Below are 22,274 nucleotides of genomic sequence, written 5' to 3'. Positions count from 1 at the left end.
ATTTGTTGATAATAATTAATTAAAACAAATAATACAAGATAGACACACAAACAGCAAGGCAGTGTATGATAGCAGGTATCGTTCAACATCATCAGTTTGTGATATTTGTAATTATTATATGTTGTCTGTGTTTATTCATAATTTTTGCATAGTTCTGCCCATGTTTGTTTACAATGAAATGAACACCCTTAGCTGCTTACAGGTGTTGACATACGTCAACGGGGACAGATGAAAATGTGTGCCCGGACTGGGACTCGAACCCGGGATCTCCTGCTTACATGGCAGACGCTCTATCCATCTGAGCCACCGAGGACACAGAGGATAGAGCGACTGCAGGGATTTATCTCTGGCACGCCTCCCACGAAACCCACATTCTCAACATATTGTCCCACACTACATTCGTAGTGCCCCCACCCATTATACTCATTACTTGTGGCGCGTTGCCGATTCCCGTAAGAGTTCGGGCACTGTTTGTGCATTCGCACAGAAGAAGAAGATGGTCAAGTGGCTGGTGAGCCTGAACTATATATTTACTAAGATGGTATCTGCTCTTTCGGACATGTTTCATTTGACATCAGCCTCCTAGACTGTTCTATTTTATTCATGCACTTTAACAGATGTTAAATGCACGTGTCTGGAGGTAAAAAGGATAGGAGATCATCCACGAGTTAGACAATGAGAACCAGTGAACAGGTGCATTTGCTGCCCCATTCCACTCTGCCGACCATAACATATTGAAGAATTCACAGAGTACAATTTCACAGTTTGAACAGGGGAATTATATATATTTTTAAGTTTTTTGTTATATTTAAAATTATTTTGACTACTTTGTAGCAGCTGCCAGAGACTATGGTCATTTGTGTGTATGTGTGTTACATTCCATACTGGATTTTCCATTGTTTGTATCTGAGGGAAGTATGTAAAAGATTTGCATTCATCTTAAAAATGATTTCATTGTAGATCTGGACAGGCCTTCTAAAATTTTAGAAAATGAAATGAACAAAACATATTTCACATTAAAATCCCAGAATTATCAACAAAAATTTATCAGTGTTCCATATACTCCAGTAACCCTTAGGAATGCTCTTCACTGCATGCACTTGAAGTGTGCTTCCTGATATTTGTAGCATTTCTGTTGCTTCCACATGCTTGCTGCAAGTCTAACAGCAGTGAAGAGAGCAGTAACAAGGCTGCTGTCACTTTTAACCACTATGAAATACTTTAGATGCAATACAGTTTCATATAATTTAGAAGTTCCTTAGAGTAACCTATGAACATAACAGAAAACTTTATTTTTTAATTTGATCACAAATCTAAATATTTACACAAAGGACTCCTGAAAATGACAGTACCATTCCTAGAAACAGTCTATCCTAAAGCAGAGTGTAAGTGGCCTTTGTTGTTATTTATGTTCCATCATTGCATCAGTGGAAGAACTCCTAATGCTTTTGCTTCTGGTTTGGCTCTATGGTTACCCTACATTAAACCATCACACAAATGCCAAAGTGATTGATATCAATATAAGTGACCATGGGATAGAAAATCAACTGAAATAAGTCAACAAAGGTCAGACCACTGGACCTGATGAGATATCAATATATGAAAGAACGGGCTGCTCTTTTAGCAGCAGTGTTCTGATGGTTGCTGAGGGAGTGTAGCACTGGAAAACAATTCAGGTCATTCCAGTGTTTGAGCACGCAAGTTATTGTGACATTTTTTGTAGACCAAAAATCACCTCTATAGGAATTAAAATAGGTTCTGAAAACAGTGATTATGTGAAACCCAGCTCTTTATCTTCATCCTCTAGACCCAGAAAGCAGTAGATACCAGAGCCCAGTTTGATGCAATGTGCTTCACTTCTAAAAGATGTTCAGTACAGTTCTGCATTGCCACCTAATGACCAAAATAAGAGAGTACAGAATATCAGATCAGCTGCTAGCAGCCCACCTCTGAACTCCTTTGACAACTTCCTTTTAATCTTACCTGGTGGGATCACAGACACTCAAGCAGTGCTCAAGAATGGGTCACACTAGTGTTCTATATACAGTCTCCTGTACAAATGAACCACACTTTCCTAAAATTCTCCCACTAAACCAAAGTCAACCATTTACCTTTCCTACTGTAATCCTTCATGCTCGTTACATTTCATGTTACTTTGCAGTGTTATGCTTAAATATTTAATTCACATGACTGTGTCAAGTGGCACACTACTAATGCTGTACTCAAACATGATGGATTTCTTTTTCCTACTCATCTGCATTAACTTACATTTTCTACATTTAGAGCCAGCTGTCATTCATCACACCAACTAAAATTTTTGTCTAAGTCATCTTGTATCATCCTAAAGTCACTCAACAACAACTCCCCATACACCACAGCATCATCAGCAAACAGCCACAGATTGCTGCTCACCCTGTCCATCAGACTGTTTACATATATATAAGGAATAACAGCAGTCCTATCACACTTCCCTCGGCACTCCTGATGATATTCTTGTCTCTGATGAAAACTTGCTGTCGATCACAGTATATTGGGTTTTATCAGTTATGAAGTCTTTGAGCTGCTCATATATCTGGCAAGCTATTCCATATGCTCATACCTTTGTTAACAGATTGGTGTGGGGCACCGTGTTAAATGCTTTTCAGAAATTTAGGAATGTGGAAGCTGCATGCTACCCTGGTTACTGTGGATCACAGGGTATCATATGAGAAGGGGGCAAACTGAGTTTCACGTGAGCAATGCTTTCTAAAACCATGCTGATTTGTGGACAGAAGCTTTTCTGCCTCAAGGAAATTTATTATATTCGAACTGACAATATGTCCAAGAATTCTCCAGAAAGCTGATTTAAGCATACTGGTCTGAAATTTTGAGTGTTTGTTCTTTTAGCATTCTTATATATGGACCTTTGTCTCTATTAATCATGCTAGATAAAGGTCCCAGTGCTTTTCCTATTACTAGTTTTGTGTAGTCATCCCATTTTAGGTTGCTTCAAATGAGTAATCTCAGTTATTCCAATAATGTTAGTGTTTCCTGTGATTTATTGCCAATAGTATAACTGAAGAAGAATGGATCTATCCACCTATTAATGTACAAACTGTTACATATGTTTATATTGATGGTTAACTGACAACACTACCACTAAGCTTCAATCCAAAGCAAGTTTTCCTACGTTTCCCTACCTAATGGCATTGCAACATTCATATATATAACAGAATCATTTACAGACAGCCTCATGAAGCATCTCTCATTATTTTCCTATGTGTTTGTACTCTTATTGTATACCCATTTCAACCTCTGTAGGTAATAAACATTCTGATGAGTGCACGTAGCCATATATATCATCATGAAAGTTTTCAGACACATTCTCAGTTATGCTACTTTCATTCCAGGTGCTGCCAAATCATTAATGTACTACTAAGACCTTATCAATGTGAAGTGAACTCCAATGAAAAAAATACATTATCTTCCTATCAGTAAATGGTGAAAAAATTGAATGCCTATGTAATTATGCAGCCACTAGTCTTGTGTGTAAGCTAGATTTATGGACTGCACCTAGCAGCACTCCTGTGTATGTGCTGCATCTTCTATGGTCCTTCATTTTTATCACAGTTCAGCACCTATGGCACATACCAGTGTAGTAATATTGTTGACAGAATTGCAACATTGTACACAAGTAATTAAATGACCGATTTGCTACTTGACTACAATTAAACTGATGGTACTAACAGACTTGCTTACTGTTGTATTCTGTGTCCCAACATAAATCCTCTGTATCATTTCACATTCACAGTAACTGAGAGAAGACTGTGAGAAACTAGGAAAGTGAAGGTAGGTGTCAAATTTTCCATCTGGAGTTTTTCCAAATTTGTAATATGAATGTGTTATTCACTTTTTTGGTATGTGCAGAAGTACTGCATCATACTGAGAAACTTACCATACATATTGTAGATTTTCTGAATACTATATCAATTTGTCTGCATTTCTGTCCAGTATTAGTTGTCAAAAGTGGTTGCCAACCATCTATGCTTACTCTGAATGGTTGTTTTCTAATACTTTGGTGAGCAACTGTCCACTAGCACTCACCAAGTGTTGGCCAAATCTCGTACTAGTTTTGGAGAGTTGTCTATAGACAAGAGCTAGATCGAGACTTTCTCCAAGAAGTTCAGGCAGTTGTTGTGGAGGACCACCCACAATGTGTAACAGTTTGCACAATGCAATGGTGTCTACAGTGCTGCATACTCCAGTCACAATTTCCTTTTTGGTGCTATTTACCAATGAACACACAATCAGTGAAGATGCCACTATAAATGCACAGAGCACTCATATTTGTGCTCATGAAAATGCATGTATAAGTAGTTAGTAGCAACCAATGCAGATTATGTTTGAACAAATGTGATCAGATCATTGGGCCATATCTAGTGCCAACCAGTCTAAACCTATCTATTCCATTTTCTTACAGTCTTCTTACTGCCATATTGAATGAGGTGCCACTGTCAGTTCACAGCATAATGTGAGTGAAAAATGATGGAACTCCAGTTTATTTTTAAGTAAATGTGCAGCACCACCTGGACATCACATTCTAAAAACAGCAGAGGTGGACCTGTTCCATGGCCACCATGATCCTCAGATGTTACACCTTTCAACTATTTTCTGAGGGATTCCTATGAAAATTATGATATATTATACTCCTGTTATATCAGAAGACAATATAATTACACACTGTGACTGAAACACTGATGCAAGGATGGAGTGAGCTGGGTTTCATAAGACCTTTGTTTGCAGAGTCCCAGTTGACTACCATTAAGATCAGGTCATAACAAAGAGGAATAAAATATGTTCCATAATTTATAACAAACTGATGTCAGTGATACATACCTACAGTTACCTGCAATGAGTCTTTAAGAAAATGGGAATTACCTGCACCTTTTCAAAATCACTTGGAATGCTTTGTTTCCCCCGTGACCTATAAAAATTCTTGTTAGAGGAAGAGCAAGCTTTTTTGTACAATCTATTTAGAGCTGTACAGGCACCTTATCATTCCCTATTGACTTTCCTTAACTGAGAAATTTTTGGTGGTTTTCTGTCTTGTGATAATTTATCTCAATATCGCCCATTTTGTGGTGACTGAAAGGTGGAACTGTATGACAATGTTCTTCAGTGAAACGATTTCAGAAGACCAGATTCTGTTCTTCAGTCTTCTTTCTGTCAACTTCTGTTTCAGTGCCCACTTGATCACTGAGTGACAATAGATAATTTTGATCAATTTTCTGACTTTGTGTAAAACCAAACCTTCTTAGGATTTTTCTCCAGACTGGTCATCAAAATTTTATTTTTAAACGCACTGAATGCTTTCCACATTAATTTATTTATATTAATTTTGTTTTCATTCAGCTTTGTTTGTCAACAGAAGTCTGTCTTCTCTTGAATCTTTGCTTTTGTGGCAATTTTCTTACATGAATTGTCATGGGTATTTCTGATTCCTGTAATGTCACCCCTGGGTTTGGTGACACATCAGATAGCAAGGTGTCGACACACATGAAAAAAGGCCAGAGTTCATACGTTAATGTGAGGCAGAAGGTAGGCTAATGATGACACATTGGCACCAAATTTTACCACCATTCTGCCCACTTCACAGTGGATGTGTCACATGATGGGAAGGTCATCACATCAACCCTTGCCCATGTCTCACCCACTTCTCTTGATTTCTGTTCAATGGAGGTCAAAACAATGATGCCTTGCATTGAAATCATGCAGGTTTCTGATAGCTGAATGAAGAAACTGTTTCAGGCACACCATCACTCAGAATCAACACAAAAAGTCCTCATTAGATGACATAAAGGGCATCAATGAAACCACACTTCCCCCTCAGTCATTCATTTACACACATCACATACATTAATAAACTGGCAAAAGGGTCACACAAACACTCCCTAGTTTGGCAACAATCTCAGTGCCTTACAGAGACAAATCTTGAGTAATTCTAGGCACCTGCAGGCAGATAACCCCTTCAACATCCTCAGATTCCACATGTCTGCAAACAGGTGCCATAGCAGCAGCATAGTACCATTCAGTTGAAGGGTATCAAAGGGATTGTCTGCCTGTAGGCGACTAGAAATTGGTCAAGGGTCATCTCTATACAGATACATTTGTAAAGTGCTCAACAAAGATGTATGGGTAGCACTGAGGGTGTTGCTGAAGCAGGGGATGTTAGAGGGAACCCTTGCCATTTTGTTTTTGCAACAGTCAACTTTTCACTGCTAGAATTTGGCAAGGGGAGAAGAAGTAGTGGCATAAAGTTCCTGTCACCAGTCTTCATCAAACCTCTTTTTGTCATGAAATGAGTGCATGCAATATGTTTGATGGTGATCCTGTCGAATGGGGACATTATAAAAGGGACATACTTGCAGTTTCCTCTTTCTGATCTACAATAACAAATACTCTCTTCCATGATTAATGTGGATGATCAGCTTCTTTTTCCTATTATAGAATTCAATTCATCACTGAGCAGCTGGAGGGGTTCCTCTAACCTGAAAAACTTCCTATTGATCTGAAAAGTTTTCGATTGATTTGTGCTGACATGAAGAGGACAACAGAGATTAGAGTTTGTCAGCAAATTGCATATACCACAGAAGTTCAGATGTCTTTTTCTGGGTATGTAGAGACATCCAACAGAAGAATACTGTGATGTACCCTGAGCATGTTATAACCATTCAAACTACAGGAGTTAATAAACCAAATAAAAGACTTATTTGGTGGTGGAATCTAAAAGGCATAACTGGAAAATTCTTTTCACCTTCTCTTAAAGAGTGATTCCAAGGTACTTGACATTAAATATGTTAGATCTAGGGATCCTGTTACCATGAAATTATACAGCACAATTATACAAGAAGTTTCACTTCAGCATATGTGTAATGTTGGTTCATTGCATAATAAAATTAAAAAATAATTTTATATGCATATAATTAATATTAATCCAATCTTTAAATTTATATTTGGCTTTTAAGCATTTTCTCATATTTCTGATTTCATCATTTCTTTTGTGTCATATACAGAAGAACTGCAGTATTTTTTTCTGGGGATATAACTTACAACAATTTTTCATGAGATAAAGCAAACCACTGCCTTTTATTTTCTTGTAAACAAGTTACAAGGTCTGTTCAAAAAATTCCAGAACATTTGTAATTTCGCACCAATGGTGTCTTGGAACAAAATGCTATTGGCATCCTTGCACATGCCTTTGTTTAATGTGTAACTACCAGAAGTTTCAGTTTTGTATGTCTGTTAGCTATTGTTCAGTGCTGTTTTGAGTAGAATGTTGTGCTGCATAGTTTGTGAGAAATGGTGGAGTTAGAGGAGCAACTCTTTTGCATTAAATTTTCTGTGAAACTCAAGAAAACCTTCACAGAGGCACACCAAATAATGCAGGAAGCCTACAGTGATGAGTGCTTAAGCTGTACTCATTGTTACAAATGGTTCACTCAGTTTAAAACTGGCTGAACAGAGGTTAAAGATGACCCTAATTCAGAACACCCTTCTATGTCTACTGATGACTCTCTTGTCAGGAACATCAACAAAATTGTGTGTGTCAATCAAAGACTGATTGTCTGAGAGATTGCAGAAGAATGTAAGATTTCAGTTGGTCATGAAATCCTGACCCAGCATTTTGGAATGCATCGTGTTGCTACCAAGTTTGTCCTATGGCTCATGAGTCAAGACCAGAAAGACCTTTGCCTCACAATCTGTGAAAAGCTTTTGGATCATGCAAATGAGAATATCTTCCTTAAGAGAATCATAACTGGTAATGAGACATGGGTCTACAGTTATGAAGTTGAGACCAAGGTTCAATCTTCAGAATGGGTTGGGAAAGGTTCTCCAAGACCAAAAAAAGCTCATCAGGTCAGGTCGAATGTAAAGCCATGCCAATTGCATTCTTTGACTTTGGAGGATTCGTGTATCATGAATTTGTGCTGTAGGGACAAACTGTTAATCGATGGCACTATCAGGACATGTTGCGATGCCTATGAGAAAATGTAAGAGGGAAACAGCCTAAAATGTGATGAGACAATCCATGGCTCATGCATCGTGATAACACACCTTCACATTCATCCCTGTTGGTGCATGACTATTGCATAAAAAATGAAATAGCTGTGTTGCCTCATCTTCTGTGCTCTTCAGACCTGGCCCCTGCGAACTTTTTTTTTTTAATTTCCAAAGTTGAAAATCTCATTGAAGGAATGATGATTTGCAATGATAGATGAGATAAAAGAAAATTTGCAGACAGCACTTGGCATGATCCAACATGAGGTGTACCGTGGCTGCTTCTGGAAGTGGAAATGGCATTGGGAGCAATGTATCAGTCGTGGAGGAGCATATTTCGAAGGATACCATGCATAATAAGTAAAAGGTCAGCATACAAAAATTTTGTGGACAAAGTTCCAGAATTTTTTAAACAGACCTCATATGTCTCTACTCCAACTGTGGGTGGAAGTCTCATAGTCACCTGTGCAGAGTTGAGAGAAGGTATACTAGAACGTTGTGAGTCCATGCCAGATGGGCAAGAAGATGACCGCCCTAAAGGCTGTCCATCCTTCCTGTCATTCTGCTGCAGGCCCAGCTGGCGCCGTGCTGTCCTCGGTGTCAAGGTTGACTTAAGAATGTATTTGCTATTTACCTTCTTTAGCTCTACATCATGCCTGTACAGAAAGAATAATCATGTTTTACTGAATGAGTAACTTATATTCAGGACAGAAATGAATTTTTGTTTTGGATGTTGGCAGCCTTTCACAGACAGATGTTATGGTGTTTATGTCCATTTATTTAAACATGTATCATATTTCATACATCATATACTGAAGGAAAAGCTCGAGGGATCTAAAATGAGTCAAGCTATTTCTTAACGTAGAACAGCATCTGCCAGACATAAATTCTGTGCACTAAATTAAGTAGCTCCCACTAAACTACTATATACTATTTGTGTTTCAACATCTTAAAATGAATGTTCATGATTTGTAAATGATAATGGAAAGTACTGGTAGAGTGTACATAATTTAGGAGTAAAGGTAACAACTCTCTAAAAGTAAAGACACTGAGTCATTTATACACAAATAAAAAAAAAATAAAATAAAATAAAAAAACTGAAACTTTGATAGATTTCAGGCATATTCTTTTTTGAGCTAGTCTATTTTACACCTGTTTTATCTCTCTCTTATTGTCCATCTGCATTGCTTGAAAAAGATTCACCCAAAAGCTAGGAAAGTTCTCAGTCTTGTTTAAGTGCCTATTGATGACTGGAAACCCCTACTATGTGGTAAGTTTCCACATTTACTCCTAAATTATGTATAGGTTTTGCCCTGTAAATATTAAAGATGAAGTCACACAAAGGAATTTATTGATGATACATGGTAAATGTTCTTCAAAATATGAATCTCCTGCAACAGTTCAGAACTGCCAACAGTTTTCCAAGGTTCAGGCACCTCCTTCTTTTGAATCGAGCTCCAGCCATTGCCTAGTACACATATGCAGAGCAACAAGTTAAGTATTTAGCTTTTTCTGTGTTTTCTTAGTAGTATATTTCTTAAATTTCATGTGTATATTTCTATTTAAGAGTAGTATATTTATTAAATTTCATGTGTATATTTCTATTTAAGAGGTGTAATCTTGTGTTTTCTAACTATAAATTGTAGAGTCTGCACTCTGTAGTACAGTTGTCCTTTCTTCTGAACAGATAGCTACACAGCTCATAGGGCATCAGCCTCCATTGATGACATCTCAGAAGGGTAGCAAGTTGCATATCTAGGTTTCTGCCTGTGCATTTGTAGTCAGTTCTTAAGTTAGTAGTAGGATGGGTAGGATGTGTGCATACTGTGTGCAGATGCAGAAGAAGCTGGCCATAGTTCACGAACAGCTGAGTGTGTTTTTGGATTCAGTCATTCATCTTCAGGCTGCTGCCTCAGGGTAAGTGGTGGGAGAGAATCTAGCACATTGTAAGGGACACTTCATATGTTGCTTGTTTCATCCAAGGGCTCTGCTACCGATGCACCTCCTAGTGTACCCGACACGGTAGATCCACTCTCACAGCAGGATGAGTGGCAGGTGGTAACATGTTTGTGTCACTTGAGGTGGAGGGCCAACATGAAGGCTGACCATCTGGCCTTGACTGTTTGCCCTGTGAGCAAACAGGTGGCTGTTCCTCCAGCAGGGCTCAAGCAGGCACATAGAGGCAGGGGTTGGTTAGTTATCAGGAGCTCGAATGTTAGGCACCTTCTGGAGCTCCTCAGGGAAATAGCATACAGGGCAGGAAATAAAGGCAAAGTGCACTCAGTATGTCTGCTAAGGTGCCTCATCTGAGATTTGGAATGGGCCTTGCCTGTGACTACTGAGCATGCAGTGTCCAGTTGTCTGCAAGTTGTGGCACCAATGACAGCTGTCACTTGTGTCCTGAGGTATCCTCGGTTCATACAGGCACAGATGGTAAAGGCTTCTGGCCTTGCATGTTGGGTGCAAGCTGAGCTCACAGTTTGCAAGATTGTTCCCAGAGTTGATTGGTGTCCTTCGGTTTGGAGCCCAGTTGAGGGGCTCATCAAAAGGCTTCAACACCTCTGTTATGGTCTTGGCTGCAGATTTATGGATCTGCATTATTGGGTGGGGAATAATAGGACTCCCACTGATAGATCAGGTGTGCAGTACACAAAGAAAGCAGTTACCTGGGTAGCAGAATACTTGTTGAATGCACACGCGAGCTTTTTAGCCTAGCTAGTAGTTTGGGATACTCTGATGAAAACTCAGACATCATGCAGATAATGAAATCAGTGAACATTCAAGTAATGACACTAAAGCTGTCAAACAAAGTTCCCAAATTTATTGCTCTCCAGGAAATCTCTCATTCTCAAATTATTCTTCGGACTGAGGACTGGCTGAAACCAAAGGTAAAAAGCTCTGAGATATTTAACAAAACATGGAACGTATATTAAAAAGACAGATTAGATGCTGTAGGAGGGGGAATGTTCACTGCAACTGACAAAAATATTCTCTATCTTGAGGTTTAATTTGAGTGGGACAGTGAAGTTACCTGGTCATGTGTAAGAGGTCTATTGAAATTTAGTTATTGTTGGATGATTTTACCAGCCACCAAATTCTGCTGTGGCAGTTTTAGAGTCACTCATAGAGAGTCTATGATTGTTGGTGTGAAAATACGCAGATAATGGAACCTAAATTGGATGGGACTTTAACGTAGTGAGTATAGACTGGGATGTCTACAGATTCATTGAATGGGGTACAGACAGACAGTCTTGAATATGTCAGACTTTTGAATATATTTTCTGAAAACTGTCTTGAGCAGCTAGTTTGACAGCTCACACACAATGGAAATATTTTAGACCTTGTAGTTGCAAATGGGCTTCACTTCATTGATGACATCTTTATAGAGGTAGGGATTAATGACCATGAGATCATAGTGATGATGGTTATTCAATTTAATAACTCAATCAAGAAGGCTAGAAGAGTATTTCCGCTAGAAAGAGCAGTTAAGCAGTCATTAGCATCCCACTTAGACAATGAATTGACATCATTTAGTTCCTGCATGATAGACATAGAAGAATTATGGGCAATGTTTGAACAGATTGTAAATTGTGCTCTATAGAAGTATTGCCAAGTAAGTGGATTAAGGTTGGAAAAGACCCACCGTGGTTTACCAGTGAAATTCAGAAAGTGCTGAGGAAGCCAGGCTTTTCTACTCTCAGTTCAAAAGGGAATGTGCAAATAACAACAGGCAAAAGTTAGTAGTAATTCATGTGCCTGTAAAAATACTGATGTGTGAAGCATACAACATCTACCACCATTATACCTTCACAAAGATCTTGCTGAGAACACAAGAAAATTCTGGTTCTAAGTAAAATTGCTAATTGGGTCTAAGGCTGCTGTCCATTCACTTGTTGACTAGAGTGGTGTGGCAGTAGAAGATAGGAAAAGGAAAGACAAAGTTTCAAATTTCACATTTAAAAATTTTTTTGTGCACGAGAATCATACAAACATACCATTGTTTGATCATCACACAAACTTCTGCATGGAGGACATAGAAGAAAGCATTCCTGGCATAGAGAAACAATTGAAAGAGGGGAAAGCAAATAAGTTGCCAGGTCTGTATGGAATCCTAATTTGGTTTAACAAAGAGTACTCTATGGCACTGTCCTCTTACTTAGCTTAAATTTATTGAGAATCTCTCATCTAGTGCAAAGCCAAAGTGATTGGAAAAAAGCACAGATGATTGTGTATATAAGAAGGATAAAAGAATGATCCCACAAAATTAAAGACCAGTATCCTCTGCATTAGTTTGCTGCATAATTCTTAAACAATATTCTTGGTTCAAACATAATAAATTTCCTTGAGATGAAAAAGCTTCTGTCCAGAATCAGCACAGTTTTAGAAAGCATTGTTTGTGCAATGTCAGCTTGCCATTTTTGCACACAATATCCTATGACCTGTGGATGAAAGGCAACAGGCAGATTCCATATTCTTAGATTTCCAAAAAGCATTTGACACGGCACCCCCACTGAAGACTTTTAATGAAGGGACAAGCATTTGGAATAGGTTCCCAGATATATAAGGGGCTTCAAGACTTCTTAAGTAATAGAACTCAGTATGTTGTCCTCAAGAGTGAGTGTTCATCTGAGACAAGGGTATTATCAGGTGTGCCCCAGGGAAGTGTGATAGGATTGCTATTATTTTATTTATACATAAATGATCGGCAGAGAAGGTGAGCAGCACTCTGTGGCTGTTTGTTGATGTCCTGTGGTGTACGGGAAGGTGTTATTGTTGACTGACAGTAGGATGACACAAGCTGACTCAGACAAAATTTTTAGTTGGTGTGATAAATGGCAGCTAGCTCTGAATGTAGAAAAATGTAAATTAATGCAGATGAGTAGGAAAAACAAACCTGTATGTTCAACAACAGAGTTAGTAGTGTGCTGCTCGACACAGTTCCATTAATTAAATATCTAGGTATAACATTGCAAAGCAATATAAAATGGACTGAGCATGTAAGGATTATAGTAGGGAATGTGAATGGTTGACTTGGTTTATTGGGAGAATTTTAGGGACATGTGGTTCATCTGTAAAGGAGACTGTACGTAGAACACTACTGCAACCTATTCTTTAGTTCTACTTCAGTGTTTGGGATTCCCACCAGGTCAGACTAAAGGGAGTCATCAAAGCAATTCAGAGATAGGCTGCTAGATTTTTTACCAGTAGGTTCAATCAACATGCAAGTATTTCAGAGATGCTCCAGGAACTCAAATGGGAATCCCCAAGCCCGCATCTCGTGGTCGTGCGGTAGCGTTCTCGCTTCCCACGCCCGGGTTCCCGGGTTCGATTCCCGGCGGGGTCAGGGATTTTCTCTGCCTCGTGATGGCTGGGTGTTGTGTGCTGTCCTTAGGTTAGTTAGGTTTAAGTAGTTCTGAGTTCTAGGGGACTGATGACCATAGATGTTAAGTCCCATAGTGCTCAGAGCCATTTGGGAATCCCCAGAAGGAAGGCAATGTTATTTTTGAGGAACACTGTTGAGAAAATTGGGAGAAGTGGCATCTGAAGCTGACTGCAGAATGAGTCTACTGTTGCCAATGTACATTTTGCATAAGCACCATGAAAACAAGATAAGACAAAAGAACTTAGGGCTTGTACAGAGGCATATAGTCAGTCATTTTTCCCTTGCTCTATTTGCGAGTGGAACAAGTTATGAATTGACTAGTAGTGGTATAGAGTAATCTCTCCACACTCTGTATGGGGGTTTGTAGAGTACATATGTAAATGTAGATGTAAGTGTAAACGTCTGCATGGTTCTTCAGGCACATTGTCAAAACTAGCTGGACCATCTCAGTCATCCTGAAAAAAACATCCTTTCTTGCTGAGTTCCAAATGAACAAAAACAAGTTGGTGGGGTGCCAAATCTGGACTTTAGAATAATTCTCTGTAGGATAATTCAGGCACGGTGACATGGTATTTGACCAATGTCTCCCACAGAATTGGCAACATGTGACAAGATATATTGTCCTGGTGGATCACCTAGGTATTGACCATTTTTCTTTGGATATGGTCTACACTAATCCCTAAATGTTTGAGTATTTATGCATAAAATTTAATGCTCAACATTTTTCCAATATGTACAAACACTTTATGGGACACATCTCTTACATCAGAGAAGCCAATTTTACTGATGAGTGGCTCATGTTGGCCCTTTTTGGTCAAGAAGACAAGTTTGTTTATTTAATTTATTTTTTACTCTCTGGATCGTACCAAGAATTCCAAGCCTTAACATTGGTTAGTCCTGTGTCAAAAAGAGTTGGATTAATCTTCAAATGTTCCAAAAGTCCATTATGAAGTGTCACACCTTTCCTTTTGTTCACCTCACAAGACTTCTAATACCAACTTTGTGCACACCTTCTACATTTGCAAATCACCTATCATAATTCAGTGCATAACCAATTTCAACAAAGTTAAGATATAAATTTATTTATTTAGTGGTGATTATAGTTCTGAATGTACTACGTAAGACGTTGTATTGTATTGTACTGTATGGAACTGAGGACCTACAAATGATGGAGAGGCTTTGTCTGCGCCATAGCCTGCAGTGGTGCACAACCCCACCACAGGCTACAACTGCCCCACACTGAACCCAGGGTTATTGTGCAGTTCGGCCCCCAGTGGACACCCCCCCCCCCCACCCCCCTCCCACAGGAACATCTCACCCCAGACAAGTGTAACCCCATTGTTTGCATGGTAGAGTAAATATGGTATACGTGTATCTGGAGAAAGTGTTGCGCAGCAATTGCTGACACAGTGTAAGTGAGGTGGAATAAAGGGAACCAGCCTGATTTCGCTGAGGCAGATAGTAAATCACCTTAAAACCATCCACAGACTGGCTGGCATACCGGACCTCGGCACTAATCAACCAGGCGGATTCATGCCGGGGATCAGCATGCCTTCCCACTCGGAAAGCAATGCGTTAGACTGCACGGTTAACCGGGCGGGTGTCACGTAAGACATACTGAAAATCTGTACTATGAATTGCCAATTAATTTAACATTTTTTATTGTATGGATGTTTGTAATTGTTTTATTTATATGTTTACACATCTCTCATGTCATTTGTTCCTTTTTCCTTAGCAAAACAACATACATTACTGATATCATGATTACTCAGTACTTTAAGTCAGCTTTCTGTTTTGTATTTTTATGCAGCATTTAGTTGTTTCAATTTCATGCTCAATGATAAATTTTGTCTAAATAATCACATTGTCATAAACTTCATTTAGACTCTCAAAGTAGATGAGGCTGATCATGAGAAAATTTGCATTCATCATCCCTGAGGGCCTGTATGAGTTTAAGGTAATGCCGTTTGGTTTGTGTAATGCACCAGCAACTTTTGAAAGGATGATGGATAATCTTCTAAGTCACCTGAAGTGGATGATGTGTCTTTGTTATTTAGATGACATTATAGTGTTCTCAGAGACATTTGATGAACACATAAAAAGACTGAGGGTCATTCTTAAGTGTCTCCAGCAAGGTGGACTGAAACTTAATCCAAGAAAGTGTCTCTTTGGAGCAAAATAAATCAAAATACTTGGACAACTTGTGTCAAATGAAGGTGTGCAGCTAGACCCAGAAAAGGTGAGATCTATAATGGAATTTCCTATACTTAAAAGTATTAGAGATGTGAGAAGCTTCCTCGTATTATGTTCTTATTACCATAATTTTATCAAAGACTTTTGTATCAAAGCAAGGCCACTCCAAAAGTTGTTAAAAGCCAATGCTAAATTTATCTGGGGTGATGCTCAACAAGATTCTTTTGAAGTGCTGTGAAAAGCTCTGCTGACTAACCCAGTACTTGGTCTGTATGATGAGAGAGCACCTACAGAACTACACACAGATGTCAGTGGGTATGGGATCAGTGCTGGTCTGATGCAAATTTCAGATGGAAAAGAGAAGGTTATAGCCTATGCTTCTAGGACACTTACACAAGTCAAAAGAAACTACTCAACTACAGAAAGAGAATGTCTTGCTGTGCTCCGGGCCATGTGCAAATTTCGACAATATCTCTATGGAAGGCCATTCATGGTTGTTACAGACCATCATTACTTTGTTGGTTGACAGGTCTTAAGGATCCAATAGGATGGGTGGGCACTAAGTCTTCAAGAGTATGACATTACCATAGTGTACAAAAGTGGAAGAAAACACCAAGATGCCGATTGTCTCTCAAGAAACCCTGTGCAAGACCATCAAGACTTCGATGAAGATAGTAACTGTCTTGCTGCACTCCAGGATCTCTCTGCTGAGCGGAAGAAGGACGCCAAGATATCTCAAATTAGGCTTGCCTTAAATCAGTCAGAGGATGTGAAAGGACAATTTCAGGTAGTTAATGGATTACTATGCTAGAAAAACTTTGATCCATTTGGAAAGAGGTGGCTACCAGTGATTCCTAAACACATGCACTTAGATGTTTTATAAAAATTCCATGACACATCTGAGGCTGGACATTTAGGATTTATTAAGACATATGATAGGATCTGCAAGAGATTTTTCTGGCCAGGTTTATTTATGAGTGTCCTTCACTATGTGTCACACTGTTGAGAGTGCCAGAGGAGAAAGGCAGTTCCTCAGAAACCACCTGGCTCATTCACACCAATTCCACCAGCCGAAACGCCTTTCCAGCTTGTTGGGATTGACCTCCTCAGATTATTTCCAATGTCTGCTAGTGGCAATAGATGGATTATTGTTTGTACTGATTATCTGACATGCTATGCCATTTCAAAAGCCGTGAAAACAGCTGAAGCATTTGAGGTAGCCAAATTCATCATGGAAGACATTGTATTAAAACACAGTGCCCAAAGGTAATTAATTATGGATTGAGGGAAAGTTTTTCAGTCGAATCTTGTGACAAAGATAAACCGTCAGTGCAACACTACACATCACATGATGACTGATTACCATCTGCAAACTAATGGGCTTACTGAACACCTTAATAAGACCTTGGCCGACATGCTATCAATGTTCATCAATGTTGAGCAGAGCAACTGTGATGAGATGCTACCTTTTGTGATGTTTGCTTACAACACCACAGGATTTACGCCATTTTTCCTAGTGCGTGGGCATGAGGCGACTACAATGATGGAGACTGTGTTTCCATTACATCCTGATGATGTGAACAACAGCTACATTGGCCAGGTGTTAGCCAGAGCTGAGGAAGCTTGGCAGTTAGCTCAACTCTGCATGCTGCAGGCTCAAGAAAACGATCGCCGAAAGTATGATGCTAGCCACCACCCTGTTGTGTACCAGGCAGGTGACTTCATCTGGATCTTCACTCCTGTTCAGAAAGTTAATCTCTCTGAAAAGCTCTTCAGGCGCTACTTTGGACCTTATAAGGTTGTAAGACAGTTGTCTCATGTTACTTATGAAGTTGAAGATTTCGACCCCGACACAAGACAATGAAAATCAGAGATACGGTCCACGTCCTTCAAATGAAGCCCTATAAGGATTCTGCAACCCAGAGTAGAAGGGTAAATTTGAAGCTCCAGTGACAGGCAACAAGTGGAAAGGTGACAAAGAGCATAGTGACAAAAGAAGTTCTAAGAAGATCACCTCCAGTGTGAACATCAGTCATCGGGAGTCAGAATATGCAGGACCGATGACTCGTTTCCGGACTAGGAGGATGTAACACTAAGATGCTGTTCTCTTAAGGAGGGAGCAATGTCACAGAAGAAACTGAGAAGCACAGTCACTGTGGTGTAGTGGTTATGATAATACACTGTTGCATGGAGGGTCGTGAGTTCAAAACTCATTTGAACTGTAAAATTTTAATTTCTATATTCAGTTCAAGTGCGTCTAGAAGTATCCACAAATGTCAACAATCATTGTACTGGAATGTTCTGTAGTTGTATACATACCGTATGTGTTCTGGCCGGAGGCAGTTCGCTCCGCGCTCTTGTATGTGCAAGAGCTGAATAAACCTTCGTTAAGTGAAGTTAGTGTTTGTCATTCATCTAACTATACCTCCTTCTATGTGACAATATTGTGTGAACAATTCTGTACCTATTTGGGGAGGGGGGGCCTGGTCTGACAGCCCACTGGACTATAATTGACACTGATAAAATCAATGTCACTGTTATCAGGGTTCAAGGTTGGTCATGTGACTTCATACTCTCCCATTTCAACAACCTGCTATATTATTACATTTGATTGTGGGCAGGAGTACCGTTATTTTGGAAATTAAAAGGTCTAGTTCCACACTGTTCTATAGTATGGCCAACAGATAATTATCCAGTATTTACAATTAAAGGATGAAGATCGTAATTATCAAATCTCATGCTTACAACAGGTGAATCCCTCTCATCCTGGAGTATGAGTGACATTCCCTTCCTTTTTAACCTTCCCCAATATATAAAATTCCTCCCTGAGGAAGGAACTATTAGTTCCAAAAGCCAGGATAGTTGCATATTTTTTCTCCCGGAGGGAAGTAATGGCAAGCTCTTCTGTCCATAATTTTAAATGTTATGACTGGAACACTGTACTACTTATGCTCAGCTGGGATTCAGCAAGTCTGTACATAAATAATGGGCTTCCAAATGTCTAATGAGATTAGCAGTTCATCACAACACTCTTCTGGTAATGTGTATTGCACTAGGGATACTGGATATGGAGTTTTCTGCTGTAGGATCATTTTTAGATGCCAATGAATGGTATGCATAAGGACTTTTAATTACAACTGACAATTAGACTTTACTTTAAAGGTGCTTATCTGTCAATATTTTTAATCTGCAGTCTCTTTACTCTCTGTTTGCTCATTTCATTCTTTTTCATAACAGTTTCATTACTCCATCTCACCTTAAAAATTATTGATGTGATGTCAAAAGGTGTGAATAGTAATAACCATAACCCTTTGAGCCACATTTAGTTCTCAGTGTACATTCATTTCAGCTGCTCTAAAGTTTAAATATTCTGATGAGTACACACTGTCATATGTAATACCTGAGCAGGTTTCAGCCATATATTGGATGATGCTACTTACCTTTCAGGGTTTATCAAATCAGTAAGCTAGTTACTGATAGTTAATTTAAGGAGATCTATATTTCTAATATTCTAATATTTATTCAAACCAGCTGCTCGGTAGGAACACCAACGGCAGTGGTTGACTTTCCTACCATGCAACTGCTCGGCAGCAAACAGTTTCTGTCAGTATGCAATGATTAAAACTCTTGCACTGACTGGCCTGGTTGCATGTCATGTATTATCAAATACAATAATTTCATACACTTGAAGATGGAATTTTCAATCTTGAGCCCAATCGTGGTTTGAATAAATATTAGTACAACAGAAGTGTATCTCTTTAAATTAATCATCATGTCTCTCATTTGTGGATGACATACATACCACACCTTATGCAAGCTAGTTGCTGTTAAGACTGCACAAACATATCTCTGTCATCTGCCCAACTCCACTAGAAAATTTGCTTCATCTCCACACCTTTATTTTATTTGCATTATCATCAGTATTCAAAACACATTTAGTATTTACTTACCACTTTTTAATAGGTAAATAGTAAGATGATCATACCTTCTTCTCCATATGGTGTTGACAAATGCAAACTCAACCAGTGACCCAAAAATGAATGCTGTGCACCCAAGAAACCAGATTTCACTGGCCTTTATGTAAGACACCTTGGGCAGCTGACTGCTGGTTTTTGATGACAGTGTAATGAATGTTAGCATAGTGCTTGTACCTGTTGAAAGATATTTCAGAACTTGAAGATGTGTATAACTGTAATAAATAATATGATAAACTACTCAAAAAAAGGAAAATACTGGGTCTGGTATGTTATTGGCATTTAAGTACTAACTTCTTTTACATTCAGACAATACTTCAAAATTTTGAGTGGAATACAAACAATGGAATACGCAAAGATAGTGATACAGTCAAGGTTTTGTACAACAGATAGACACACAAATAAGAAAAGGCACATGACAGCTCAGCTTATGAGCTTGCATCATCATAGTGTTGTGGCACAACTGAAGAAAGAAGTTATGGTCAGTAGAAGAAATAAGAACAACAAGCAAGGGAGGAGGGAAAGGGAAAGGAAAAGGAGAAAAGGCAAGAATGGGACAATAACCCGAAGAGGGAGAGAGTGTAAGGGAAGGGGATGAAAAATGGCATTAGAGAGAGGTCTTTGTAGCGTAATCAGACACAGGAGTGTGCTGCACAAAGTTGAATATGAAGTGAGAATTTGGCAAGAGGGGGACAAGATGGAAAAAGGAATGAGGAAGACCCCTCTTACACCCCTTCAATCTTTGATTACAGTTTTTTTTGGTAGAAGCAAGAACATTTTTATCTCATAATGTGCAACCAACTAATGTAAGTGTTCTCCTTAGGGTGAGCTCTTTGGTGCCATAACACTATCCTATTTCCTTGATGTCCTTCCCTCTCCTAGATCTTTTCTCACCCTTCCCTTGACACCTCATCTCCCTTCATCACTTCCATATTCATCTCATCTGCTATGCCTGATAAAAAGCCTTATTCCAATAGGGCAGCAACATCATCCATGCCTTACAGATTTTCTGTTGTATAATGTTCCAAAGGAGACCAACATGCCATTAATCAAATGGTCATAATGTTTTGGCTCAACAGTATGTCTCAAACAGATGTGATAACACTAATGCACTAGTTTTACTACTTTTCTTAATATTTTCTTTCCTCTTGTTTTGTCATTTGTTCTCTCTGAAGAAAAGGTTTGTTGCAAGAGGTTTTAATTTGCTCCCATTAGTGAAGCTTAGGTGAGTTGTAAAATGATGCTCTTCTTCTGTCTTATGAATTATTAATCATGTATTTATACAACAGGTTAAGTAAAAAGTGATGAGATAGCATTGTAAAAACAAGTAACTTGAAATGAATAGGAGAAGAACTTGTGAAATGTGCAGATATGTATGTAAAATTGAAAACTGAAATTTCATAGATGACTAAGGAAGTGTGATATTTGCATGTGTATGCATGTGAGGGAGGGGGACTGAGGAACTCTTATTAGTTTAATAATTTCAGTGTGTACCAGTAATTATTGTTACAAACACCTTTTTTCTGTTTTGTTCTCTTCAGTATTCTTTAATCTTCCTGCTAACTTCTCATATTTCATCAACAATTCCACTGTATAATAGAAAAGTATTGTCTGTGTATTATCTTTAATAAACTGTTTTTCCCATACATCCTTGTGTTTGGTGCTAGATGCCTCACACCCAAAAATCACCTAAATGATAAAGCTCAAATGAGAAAGAAACATTCTTTCTGTTCTTTTGTTCACTAATAAAATTCATGATGCATATAGAAAACAAATGAATATAGATGGAATCATAAAAGAGGAATCATGTCATCCTAGGAGATATAATCGAATGTTCATAAAATCCATGATACAAAGAGTTTTTATTTTACTACTGGAAGAGAGTAAGGTTAAAATGGAAGTTAGTACTGCTACAATCTCATTGAAAGAGACTGCAAACTGATACAAGAATGGTAATATGACAATATGTGAACAGATGAAGTAAAAGGTATTCAAACAGTGATACAAAAATTTACCACTTGATACACTGTGTTAACATTTAACAATCTCACTCCAAAGGTACTGGAGATAACTTGAATATTTTAGAACAAATTGAAATTTTTTGCACATACTAAGAAAGCACCTTAGTTAAGATGACTTTATGCCTAATTTTGTTAGTTTTCAGTACATGAGATGTCCGGCCCCAGTAGCTGAGTGGTCATTGCGACAGAATGTCAATCCTAAGGGCCTGGGTTTGATTCCCTGCTGGGTCAGAGATTTTCTCTGCTCAGGGATTGGCTGTTGTTTTGTCCTAATCATCATCATTTCATCCCCATTGACATGAAAGTTGGCAAAGTGGCGTCAAATCGAAAGACTTGCACCCAACGGGAGACCCTAGTCACACAACATTTACATTTTAGTACATGAGATTACTGCAATTGCTTTTTGTTGATAATACGAGGTGCATTCAAGTTCTAAGGCCACCGATTTTTTTTCTAATTAACTACTCACCCGAAATCGATGAAACTGGCGTTACTTCTCGACGTAATCGCCCTGCAGACGCACAGATTTTTCACAACGCTGACTCCATGATTCCATGGCAGTGGCGAAGGCTTCTTTAGGAGTCTGTTTTGACCACTGGAAAATCGCTGAGGCAATAGCAGCACGGCTGGTGAATGTGCGGCCACGGAGAGTGTCTTTCATTGTTG

General features: G+C 38.8%; 1 protein-coding gene across 1 annotated transcript in view; it reads right to left on the bottom strand.

Annotated features, from left to right (window-relative positions):
• The window catches only part of LOC126234555 (pH-sensitive chloride channel 2-like), a 279,036-nt gene that overhangs the window by 6,000 nt on the left and 250,762 nt on the right, over window positions 1–22,274 (bottom strand). The window contains exons 8-9 of the mRNA XM_049943255.1: window positions 19,599–19,764; window positions 8,501–8,693 (exon numbers count right to left, since the gene is read on the bottom strand). Of these exons, the coding sequence (XP_049799212.1) occupies window positions 8,501–8,693; window positions 19,599–19,764 (359 nt within the window). The remainder of the gene's footprint in view (window positions 1–8,500; window positions 8,694–19,598; window positions 19,765–22,274) is intronic.

This window comes from Schistocerca nitens, chromosome 2 (genome assembly GCF_023898315.1).
Source record: "Schistocerca nitens isolate TAMUIC-IGC-003100 chromosome 2, iqSchNite1.1, whole genome shotgun sequence".
Lineage (NCBI taxonomy): Eukaryota > Metazoa > Arthropoda > Insecta > Orthoptera > Acrididae > Schistocerca > Schistocerca nitens.
The sequence above is the reverse complement of the archived record's forward strand: the minus strand, read 5'-3'. Positions and strand labels throughout refer to the sequence as shown.